The 12,056-nt window shown below is 42.9% G+C and overlaps 1 protein-coding gene across 2 annotated transcripts; it reads right to left on the bottom strand.

Annotated features, from left to right (window-relative positions):
• Positions 1-363: 363 nt before the first annotated feature.
• Positions 364-10,931, bottom strand: sall2 (spalt-like transcription factor 2). Of its 2 annotated transcripts, XM_041993224.1 has the most exons (4): positions 10,663-10,931; positions 8,900-9,046; positions 2,216-6,042; positions 364-1,855 (listed from the first exon to the last, which is right to left on the bottom strand). In XM_041993224.1, exons 2-4 carry the CDS (start codon positions 8,973-8,975, stop codon positions 1,544-1,546), a joined length of 4,215 nt encoding a protein of 1,404 aa, XP_041849158.1. In that variant the 5' UTR covers positions 8,976-9,046; positions 10,663-10,931; the 3' UTR covers positions 364-1,543. The 2 variants fall into 2 exon arrangements, with proteins under 2 accessions (XP_041849158.1, XP_041849159.1); XM_041993225.1 differs by lacking the exons at positions 8,900-9,046; positions 10,663-10,931 and adding an exon at positions 9,327-9,688.
• Between the last annotated feature and the right edge of the window lie 1,125 nt (positions 10,932-12,056).

Genomic DNA, 12,056 nt, shown 5'->3' with positions numbered 1-12,056 from the left:
ATAATTTGATATAAAGAGTTCAGTGTCGACTCAGTGACTGCAAGATGTCCAGGTCCTGTGCAAAACAAGCCCAAATCATCAGTTCCTCCATCTCTATGTTTGACAGTTAGTATGAGGTGTTTGTGACGATGTGCTGTTTATTATTGGCATCTGTCTTTAATGTTTTCTAGGCTACTTTTCATTTTAGAATAATGGACTCCAAATTGTTTGGAAGTGGCCTTATAATCCTTCCCTGATTGATGGGACGCAACAATCGCTGATGTCTTTCTTCCTTGACACTGTATTCTGAAAGCTCCAGAATGGCAAGCTGCCAAAACAACTTGCTGATGATCAATTAAAATTTATTTAGCCAATGCACTCAATTACTAAACATTTTAATTAATTTGGTGGCAGTGCTAGTAAACTTACTTTTTCACAGTAAAAGATCTGATGTTTTTCTTTGTTTTGTTTGTGCTCTATATCCTCTATCATAACACAGGAGAGGAAAATGTTGATTTGTTGGCAGAAAGCATAGAAAATTAACATCCTCATATACCAGACTATGTGTTTATAATTACTACAAATAAACCACTTAAATGTTCTATGATTTAAAATTCCCTTAAACATTTAAACACATTAATTTCTTTTCTTTAATATGGAGATACTGAAAGTACAGCTTACAACAAAGACATAGACTTATAGATATTTGTAAACGTAAAGGTTAAGTAACTTTAGTAACTTCAGTCATGTTATAGATATTACTTCTGAACCACACAACAATAACAATAATAATATTCACAAAGCTGAAGGGCAACATGATGGATCGGGCCCTTGCTGGGCTCAAAAACACTGCAGGTGTACTTCTGTTTAGAAGGGACAACACAGTGAAAATTAAACCACCATGATGTCAACAAGTAGTTTTTAAAACCACGAGATGGGGATTAAAGACTTAATACCCCCCCACACAGATACACATTCATATTGTTAGCTTGGATTTGCTTCAGTTTAGCTTAATTAATCACTTCATATCAGTACAAATGACGTCTAAACATGAAACAAACCTGGGTTGTTGCATTTGTCAAAACAATCATTTTTGGTTAGATTGAACCTCCTTTGGCGCCATGGATGAGATTTAGTACATGACACAACAGCACCAAAATGTTGACAAAAATGACTTAAAATGAGTTAAACTAGCCGTTGCAGTGCACCTTTGACTCAGTAAGAAGCGTTAATATCATCTGGGCCTGCTGGTAAGTTCAAACAAACACAATGAAATACACGACCCATGTCTTAGCTACACCTTTTAACAAATCCAGGAATAACTAGAATTTTTTTAAGCTTTACTGTAGCTGTCTTTTTTAAATTTTTTTAAACACAAGACCAAGCTGACTGACTCACAACTTTTACATAAAAACATATTATTCTGACTATCAAACTGACAAGCTACCTGAAATGTGTTAAGGAATCAATAATATGCAAATTTCCACTCAGTTGTGCTTAAAGGCAAACAATGATTGGAAACACCAGAACATTTTCCAGCCAAGTCATTCCGACTTGACTTGAGTTACGACCCTTCACCGGACTCTTCCCCAGCTTCCTCAGAGGCTCTTGGATCCATCTGTGACCGAGCAGGTGATTTCAAAGTCTGCGATGATTCCTTTTCACCTTGGCCTGCAGAGTTTGGGTCATCAGCTGGCTCGGTGCTGGTGTTGAGGAAGGCTTGATACTGGTTCCAGAAGCTCGCTGAGCTCCTGGTGGCTGGAATGTTTAAGGATGCCACAGATGTTGAGGAGGGAAGTTGCTCAGAAGATGAACGGCTGCTCCTGGGAGGTGGACGGGATGTTTTGGTTACCACACCATGGTGCTTCATGTGCCCCTGGGAATAAATAGAGTTAAAACCAGATTTATGAGTGTTATTATCCTTAAAATAATTTTAATAAGCTGACTACAATGGACAGTAGAATAAAATCAATGGATAGTTTAGTTTAACAAAAGACCTGAGCAGGCAGGGTTTCCTTTATGATGCACACAGCTGAATATTTCAACCCAGTGGGAGTAATTTTAGGTTTCATGAGAAAAATCCCCTTCATATTAAATTTTAATTCTAAATCACTACTGTTGAGAACAGCTGCTCTGTTATAAATGTAAAATAATGGTTTTATTTAAGAAAAACTTGGTTCCACAACAGCTGCTCAGCCAAAATGCAACAAAATTCATAACATAGTTGTTTCCTAACCTTCAATCCACTGCGACTGGCATACTCTTTTCCACAATCAGCACAGCAGTAGGTCTTTTTTTCAGGACGTGACAGTGGAGATGGGAGCGTTGGAGCAAGACTGATGGGTACAGAAGCATCCAGAACATCACTTGAAACCAGCCCACTCATTTTAATCCCTTCTGCTCGATCTTCTCTCCCATATGAACCAAAATGAAAGCTCTGACGTGTCTCCCTCACCGAAGTAGCTGCTTTCTGGGATCCACCTCTTTCTTCGGCTGGTTTATGGTCTGAGTTTTTCTCAGGGGGTGTCAATTTGGGATCTTCATCAGGCACAGTTACATGGTCTTGTTTTGGTGTTACAGGTGGAGAAGACTGAACTTTGTCTTCCTCCATGGGTTCTGGGGATTGGGGCCTTGGGGAGACAGAGTCTGGTTGGAAAGCTGTCAATGCATTAACATCACAGACATCTTGACTGGAGATGAGGTTAGAGGTGGTACTGGGACATGGGAAAACTAAGGAAGTATCAACAACAGAGATGCTTTGTATGTCCTCCAGGTTGGGTTTGGAAGCAAGGAAGACATCTGAGGTGGTGGATGCTTCCGCCTCTCCACTGTCTGTGAATTTAGAAGGAGGGGACTCTGTGATTTTGGTCAAACTGGAGGGAATTGGTGAGGGGTTAGAATTAGGAATACAAATATCCACAGAGGCCTGTTTATGAACTTGACTGTCATTGTCAGCTGCCAAAGTTTGATCTGTCTTTTGGGAGGCTGACAGAGGGGCACTGACAGAAAGGACAGGGGGGTCTGCACTGCCTAATGGGGATGTTTGTGTGGTGGGATTCATAAAAGGGTCAGGGCTAAGGTCAGTGGGGGGGATTTGATCTGGGCTGGAAGATGCAGACTTACTGAGACTTTTATTAGCTGATTTTTTGCTGCAAGAGACAGCTGCTGCAGTTTGAAACTGTGAGCTTGAAGTTGGGGTAGCTTGGGGAGGTGTTTTACTTAAGGCAGCATTTTGGTCAGTGGACTGGGACTGAGACAAGGATTTGGGATTAGATTCAGCTGGCATGTCATGTTCAGAGTCCTCTGTGCCATCCGGGGGCAAATGTCCTCCAAGGTGCATGCGAATGTGATGCTGAAGAACAAGAGCATTGGTGAATTTACGTTGACACAATGGGCAGGAGTTTTGGACACGTGCATTGGGAGGTCGGGCATGATGGGTGGCAAGATGTGACCGCAGGCTGCCTTTAGTAGAGAAGGATCGTCCACATATCTTACATGGAAATGGACGTTCTCCGAGGTGTGTGGCCTGGTGCAGCCGGAGTGCTCTAGGACAGCTCAGCACCCGTAGACACACCCCACACTGATTGGTGGTCAGATTATGTGCTGAACCTGTGATGCTTAGAGATGGAAGCAGGCCACCTGCCACAGCTTTTGCTCCATTGGCACTCATTCCCAGAGCAGCTATCATCTCACGGGTGAAGTGGGACACAGAGGTGGTCACAAGGTTCGAAGACGGAGATGCCATGACATATGTGGTAGAGGTGCTGGCATTTGTGAAATGACTGTTGGCTAAATTCACTGACGAGGTAGCAGTACTGCTAGATAAAATTTCCAGCATGGAAGTCGGAGCAGAGGAGGAAGTCCATGAAGAAGATGAGTTTGGAGGAGCCCTCTCTAATTTGTCCACCAGTCTTTGCAACTTGGAAGTTTCAGATGTAGGGGTAGCAGTAGCTATGGAGGAGGGTAAGGGGGATGGAGTGGTGGTGGTTAGACCTGGAACTTTAGGAAAGGAAGAAACAGGGAAAGAAAGCTGGGTATGGCTGGAAGCGTGTTGTTGGGAGCCTGCACTGGAGGGTAGCTGGGCCCGTAGCAAACTCAATGCTGGATGGTTGTATGGGGGTGCCTGTGCAGCCTGGGTAGAAGAAGACGAGGCCGATGGGAAAAGAAGCTTAGGGAGGTGGACTAGTTGAGAATAAGCTGCAGGCGACAGCATTGGTGCATGAGGTGGAGTGTTTTCATCAAAGTGCTGCTGTTTGGAACCTTTGAATAACCCGGTGAGGGAAGAAGACGAAGATAAAGATGGGTTTGAGAGAAGGGAGGTAGCCAGAGAAGATGTGGAGGATGAGGAGGAGGGGGATGAATGTGATGAGCAGGAAGCAATAGAAGCTGCAGCAGCTGCAGCAGCAGCCCTGTTGAGTTGAAGAAGAGAGTGAGAAATCAAGGCCAGATTCATACTCGAAGGGAGAGGTAGGGTAGAAGGGGTAGATCCTCCAGGGGTCCCCAGTGAAAGTCCACTACTAGAACCACTGACCTCCAAATTATCTCCACATGTTTCATCCTCCGCCCTAATTTTTCGCTTCTTCTGAGTTGTATTCATGCCACTATTACTGCTGCAACTGCTCACAGTCTGCCCCATATCTGAGCCTCCTGTGGCCCCTAATGCCACCCCAAACAATGATGGTGGCAGAAGTGAAAGTGAGAGCTCTGGGTTCTGTTCACGGTGGCGAAGGAAGTGGACCTTCAGGTTGCCTCGTGTGGTGAAACGACTAAGACACACTGGACACTGGTAGGGCCTTTCTCCTGTGTGGGAACGGAGATGTATCTGCAGGGCAGAATCACTGCTGAACATTTTCCCACAAAAGCGGCAGGGGTGATGGAGACGGCCAGTGTTGTTGGAACTAGATGTAGAGGAAGAGTCGCTTCCCACAGATGCAGATTGCTGACCACGTTGTGAGTTCGGAATAACAGACAGCGATGTGGGGAGCGATGAGTTTAGAAAGGACAGGTCACTCTGCCCACTCACTGAGGTGGTATTAGGAGATTTCTCATGAAGATAGCGATTGGGTACAGTTAAAGACAGGGCTAGGGGATAGGTGGAGGAACCTGTGGAAGTGGCTGCAGAAGAAGTGGTGAAGGGAGGGGAGCAGTGAGAACTCTCCCACAGGTAACCATGAGCCCCTGCACTCCCTCCAGTTTCTTCCATCTGTGATTTATGTGGCTGTAAGATTTGAGACAATGAAGAACATGGCTGTATGGGTTTGTTGGCTGTCTGAGAGGGGAGCAGGGAAGAGAAACATGCCAGGAGCGGAGCCACAGAGGTGGAGGTCTGAGGTCCAGTTGGCTGGGTTATGGGGCTCGATGGCCTTTTGCTACTTTCCAGGCAGAGCTGAGGCAGGGGAGGGAGGAGATGCTGGGATGGTGTGTCTAGGCTATAGGATGCACCGCCAAGGCATAGCACCTGTCTACAGATCTCCTCTGTTATCTGCATCTGGTGAATCTGCCTTTGCTGTAACACCCGAAGCTCCTCCAGGATCAAAGCAATGCTCAGTTGGGTCCTGACGGGTGCAGTTGAGGCAGATGTCACTCCTGGGCTTGGGGTGGGAGTAACAGGACTTGGAGGGCCCTCAGGCACCCGACTGGGGCTTCCAGGGTGAGGTGGAGGACATAAAGAAGCTGAGGACGATGAGGAGGAAGAAGAGGTGGTGGTGGTGGCTGACAGCCCTAACTTGGGAGAGGCCATGTATGCACCTCGGGAAGAGTGAATGATAGCACTGGGATAAGATGAAGAACCAGACAGCTGAAGGGCAGGTGGATATTGTGCTTGGGAAGAGAGGGAAGAGTGAGGGAAGTCAGGAGACAGACAGGGCTGTAGGTCTTTGAGGGCTTGCTGTGGGTTTTCTTTTATTGAACAAAGTCGCAATGGACCCTCTGTGGGTGGAGGGGGGCTCTGAGAGCCCTTAAAAGATGAACAGACAGCAAGGGGTAGCTGGTAACTTTGAGAAGAAGATGTAGAGAAGTCCAAGATAATTGGAAAGGAAGATGATTTCACAGCCAAGTTGTCGCCTGGGGAAACAAAAAAAAGTAATGTCATTTTAGTAACGCAAGAAATATTTAAGATGAGTACTACATACCTATGAAATAAAAGAAATGCTACCTGGATGGTGACTCTAACCCCTGGGTTTAATTTCCACTACCTTATCATTTGCACAAACATAGAGATTATTCATTGCAGGAGCACAAGCTTGCACACTAATAGACAGCATTCACTGATCCCAATGGTCTGCAAGAATACACTGCTCACCCGCAGAGGAGCCCACCTTGTTTCCAGGGTAACAAACAAGACAATGGACTTCACCCCCCCACCCCCTTCTTCCCATGCCCCTATTCCCCATGAAAAGAAGCCACATCCTAAGACATTCTATCATCGCTGTCTGTTTCACTTTTATCTCCTTAAGAGCCCTTCCTTTGGTATCCTAATGGAGCGTTGAGGGTTATGTCTTGGGCACCGTGCTGGGTGCCTGATTGGCCAGCAGATGTGACCTTAAAACACTCTGATGTCGCATTCCTAATGTTGTTTAGGGGCAGGCAGAGGAAGTGAGGTTACGTGCAAAGAAAACAAACAGGCCACTCTGGAGACAGGATGACTCACAGATCCATCAACAAGCACACGTAGCCTGGGAGCGCATAGAGGGACAGGTGAAAACGTTCACATAGAGCTTACCTGTCAGTGAGAAACACGAGTGTAATCACATACACACAAACACATTCAGAAACCACTTCTGTTTGCTTAAAAGGCCACCAGTGTGGCCCTGATCCCTACAACTCAAACAGACAGACAGAAATACACACAGCTGTGTGCACACTGTCACATGCACACTTCTTCATGGGTATGTTCACGCTTCAGTTGCTGGCAACAAAGATGAAAGGGGACAATGGCAGCTAATAGTGTTGCAGTTAGAGCACCGTATACAGTGTCTCGCAAAGTTTCTTTTTCCTTGACCTTCTCATTCCCATCACCAGCTCCTTGCTTTTAAAGTTTTCAAATTTACTTTACACACTTCTTCAGTGACAATTCTGCAAGCATTTACTGTATATTTCTGAACTTCTGGTGGTCTGCAACTCAGGACTGGAAGTTGAGGTGAAGTGAGCATACTTGAGTTTAACGGAGCAAAGACAGCAACTACAACTAAAGTGTTGTGTCCACACATAAAAAATAACTTGGCAAGGAACCTATTTTAAACAGCATCTTGAAGTACTTTGTTACAAGTAGTCTGACACAAAGAAACAGAATTTAATTATTCATTTCTTGAAAAAAAATGTATTTATTAAGAATAAAAAATATAAAATAATTAAATAAATAATTTAATAAATAAAAAAAATATATATATTAAAAATATTTATTATGTGTAGAACAACCACAGCCATATATTGTAAAATTAAAATTTGGTACTTTATAATAATCTTAACAATCCTTCAGTTTTTCAAGCCTATCAGTATGACCATGATATAGTTTATATTTCAATGTGCATTAAATTGATAGCAACTACTTTTGAGATGCAACTTACAGTATGTGTAAAAGTCTTGACTGAATCCTGTATATTACCAGAATAACCTGAGATCGGTTAAGCAACTTTTTGAGACATGTGGAAACATTAACGGAAATAAAGTATATAAGGTAAAAACACAGTTTGCATCATTAGAGCAAGCTCTACAGCGTGAACCCTATTAGACAAGCTTTCCTGTCATTTCTTTAAGCATTCTTCCTGAATAGTTCTCAAGGTTTTTTTGAAGGACTTTCCAAAGCTCCTCTTTGGAAGTTATTTCTCTGATCATGATCCCACCCGGCTTTAATATTGAAGTCTGGGTTCTGGGGAGGACTGATCACTCCATAAAACCTGCTGTTCTTATTTGGCCATTTAGCAAACCTCAGCTTTGTTTTCTCCCATTTCCCCTTCCGTAACAATGGCTTCTTGGAAGCCACCCTTCAGCTGAAACTATTTTTGATGAGACTTGAGTGAAGAGTAGATGGATGAAATGAAGGTCTAGATGCATCTGTCAGGTCCAGTATCGAGTTTTAACTGGGTTTATTTTTTTTATTTCTTAAAGACATCCATTTCAGATTCTGTTTGTCTACTGTTGATCATTTTAGGCTCATCATCCTTCTCATTGGGTTAAGTTCACTTGTTAAATTTTCTTAATGTTTTAAGGACACAATGCACACCATGCTGACATATGACAAGTTTTAAGATCTTTAGGGAACACGTCATTGCTTCAAGAAAACTGTTTGAAACTTTCTTTTATTTCTTAATAAATATATTTTTTTTCGAGAATTCTGTTTCTTTCTTTGTCAGGCTACTTGTAACAAAGTACTTCAAGATGCTGTTTAAACTAGGTTCTTTGCTAAGTTATTTTTTATGAGTGGACAAAACACTGGTTCATCTCATGAGTTAGGAGACTTTTTTATGCTTGAATGAGTCAAAAGTCAATGTTAAGGGGCTTAACAAACAAAAACACATTCCCATGATTATGGTCAGGTACAAGACTGGACTGAAAATGAGTGGAAAAGAACCAAACATCTAAAGGAAATCTTTAAAAGTCCTTCAGAGTTTCTGGAGAACAATTGCTTAAGATCACTTTAAAGAGTTAGAAGAAGGTCTGGCTGCTTGGAAGCAAAATATAAAAAAAGACTCAATACATCTGCACAAGATTCTGTCCTGTAGATAAGACAAAGTTAAACTCCATAAGAGCTATTCTTTAAACAGACCGGAAGAGCCATTTTAGTTCAAATTCTATCATACAATGATAACAACGTATTTGCAAACAACTTAGACACAAATTCTGATCTAAAATTCGCATCTCCTCCAACTGAATAACTAGTACTCTTTTTTTTTTTTTTTTTTTTTTTTGGTCTATGTCTCACCATGCTCAAGTATCCGACACGCTGCGGGGGTCAGGCTCATAAGCTGCTGGGGTCGTTTCTGTTTCCGGCGGGACATGCTTCTGCAGGATGGGCCCAACGCTGAAGCGCACTGGCCAACACTCAACTTTTATTATGTTTTCCTGCGCGCTGAAAAAAGTTGGCATCTAAGTTACTTTGACGGAAATATAGACATAAATTTTTAAAAGAAAAAGCTACAACATCCTTTCCAAAACAGACACACAAGTTGATCCTGGTCGATTAGACCATATAAAACGCATCCACCTTGGTGTCATTGTGATGCAGAGAGAATGATGTGATGCAGAGAGAGAGAGAAAGAGAGAGAGGGGGGGGGACAACAAAAAAACAGAAGAGCCAGAGGCATGTGTGCCAGTTTCTCTCAACAAGTCTCTCTTTTCTCAAAACTCACCGTTGGCCCTCCTTCTTTTCTGCACCACACACACACAAACTTGTTCATCCACTAGACTACTTTGCATTCAAATGGCGAGTGAACACCCAGTCTTTTGAACCGAGACTCCGCTGCCAATCTTTTGTAATCCGTTATACATTGAAAGAAGCTGAACTGCATCACATTATGGCCCTTGAGCGAGCTTCCAAAGTGATATTAGTCAAGCTGCAACCACGTTGCAACGCGCATCTTTTTTGTGCGTTACAAAGCGAAACTGTGCGCAAAAGCCACCACCATTAAAATCTGCTTCCCCCCACATCAAATCAAAGTGATTCCTATCATGTCACAGTGTAACTTGTCGGTCTTACAACATGAAGTCAATGTGTGCGTGGTTATTGGCTATAAGTGAGGGTTTCACATTTGCTCCTGAGTGAGGAGGAGGGCAAACAGAAAGGCTGAAATGGGGAGGAATTTGCAACAATGGCGTTGAGGGAGCACAGCTGAGTGAACATCACCCTATCAGAGCCTCTCTAACACATAAGGCCACTGACTGGAGGCACAATGCTCCCTTTTCACCCTCATCTCGACCGCTTACCACGTGGAGCAAAAAGGTAGTGAAAAAATACACAGCCAGAGAGAGAGAGAGGAGAAAAATACTTTTTTTTTTTTTTTTTTTTACCGGGCCTGTGGCAGCTTCCAGACATCCCTCCACCTCCTCTTTACCTCTCTGGGGCTCGGACAGAATAATAAATCGCATCCTTGGTTTCATGCAAAGTCTGATTGGTAGAATCATCCCTTGTCAGAAATATTGAAATAGCCAGGTTAAAAATACTTGGTAATATAAAACTCACCAATTAATCTAACAAAATGAAACAGGATGTTAAACATTTGTTTCGGGCCTTATTTAAGCATTTTTATACAAACCAATACGAAAACTAAAATGAAATAATTTGAGACTGGCTGCACCTCATACTCTGCATAAGAAAACGAGTAAAAACTAACAGTGGTAAAAGCTAAAAAACAGAGAATAAAATAGCTTTTTAAGCCGAATTCTGATGAGCCGACAGGCATTTTGTATTTGCTGTGCCATCTTGTCAATTTGATCGCATATAGAAGGAGGGACATTTCCTTTTCTCTCTTTTTTTTACACTGGTGTTTGGAAACCAGCAGCTGAGATGCGCGCCCCCGCTACTGTACAGCGACCTGTTGAACGCCACGCGCGCTCCTACATCATAACAAGTTATGATTCATAAAATAATATGACTTCGCCGAAAAACACTGTCCCGGATGTGCATTTCCGCCACACGCCACTCGTAGTCGACACGATCCTAATAAACGTAACACAAAAACAACTTACCATGTTGGAAAAGATGATTTTTTTGGCCCCGACGTTGCAGAATGTCTAAAGACTTGTGTGTGGAGGGGGGAGGAGGAGAAGCTCAGGAGCTCGAGTCCGATCAGCTCCGTCTCTCAGCCGGGACACTGGCGCAGCATTTCCCTATTCACTCCCAGTGATGCGCAGTCGGACAGCCGCATTTTTTTTCTTCAATGATTTATCTCCGTCGCAAATTGCGTTTCACTCTGTCATGACAAAAGGTTTATTATGTCTGGCTGTATTTACTCATAGTCCTGTGACGGGAGCAAGACGCAGGGCGGCGTAGGTCGCTACAGGGGGAAGGATTATTTTTCTAGCTTGGACGTGCAGCTCTTCCTCCTCTCTTTGTGTTTGTCTGGGCCTGCTCCTGTAACACCGGCCTTGTCTGCGGTCGCTGCGGTACTGTCTCTCTGTCTGTCTGTCTGTCCGGTCGGTTAGCTGTCTGTCTCTCCGTCTCTTATAATTAATGACCCTCACTGCCAGACAGTACTCAGGGAAATACTGACCACGGTCACTGGCTCTTTATGTATGCAGAAGAGACCCGGGGATACACTCAGCCTGGCTGTTATGGCCTAATATGAATCCTAATGATAATAATATAAATAAAAGAATAGAAGAATAAATAAATAAATAAATAAATAAAGTGAAAGCTAACTAAACCTAAATGTTCTCCCATATTGTGGATCCTTGACTCATAAAGACACATACTTTCGTGATTAGTCATAAATAACCAAACATGTCAAAGTGAGCTGGACAGGAGATGCCTCAGTATGGACAATATCTGGCATGTCATTTTATTGCTAAACACAAGTTATTGTACCAGAATCCACACTTAAAATATTGCCATTGTATTTCGCCCAATTGTAACCTGAAAACTGAGGCTGACAGGTGCTGTGGTTTATTTCTTACAACAAAAAACCACTAGGTGTCTCTCAAAGGCAAAAATTAGAGGCCCTAATCCAGCACAATTAGTCATAGCTCTATTTTTAAAACCCTTACCAATCTGCTTCATTTACAAACAGCACAATTTATACTAGTGAAGTGAACCTACTTCCTGGCTATATGAAAAGGTAGAATATACTGAGTGTAGATTTCGATCAGTGTCCAAGCATAATCCGGGTCCAAAAACTATGGTTTTCAGGAGGAGCCCTAACCCACAGCCCCTAGGAAAAGATTTGAGGTTGCTATTACATTTTAGTATTCAGTATTAGGATTATTATTGTTATAGTCACATTTAAATGTTTTTCAGGCAATGATGCATGGTGAATCTGCAGTTTTGAGAGTGGAGTTCAGCAGATATCACCATTTTGGCCAAAATATGACTGGCCTTTATGTGGAGTACACAACTAATAACTGTCCTGTGAACAGATTCTCCT

This window comes from Melanotaenia boesemani, chromosome 8, assembly GCF_017639745.1.
Source record: "Melanotaenia boesemani isolate fMelBoe1 chromosome 8, fMelBoe1.pri, whole genome shotgun sequence".
Lineage (NCBI taxonomy): Eukaryota > Metazoa > Chordata > Actinopteri > Atheriniformes > Melanotaeniidae > Melanotaenia > Melanotaenia boesemani.
Note: the sequence above shows the minus strand (reverse complement) of the source record. Positions and strands in the feature narration are given on the sequence as shown.

What these genes read in the sequence shown, in the direction of transcription:
- sall2 (XM_041993224.1), bottom strand. Translation starts at nt 8,975, where the DNA reads ATGTCCCGCCGGAAACAGAAACGACCCCAGCAGCTTATGAGCCTGACC. An exon ending in GTGTCGGATACTTGAGCATG is followed by an intron (nt 6,043 to 8,899) that starts GTGAGACATAGA and finishes TTGTTTCCCCAG; the next exon opens with GCGACAACTTGGCTGTGAAA. An exon ending in CCAGTCGCAGTGGATTGAAG is followed by an intron (nt 1,856 to 2,215) that starts GTTAGGAAACAA and finishes ATTTATTCCCAG; the next exon opens with GGGCACATGAAGCACCATGG.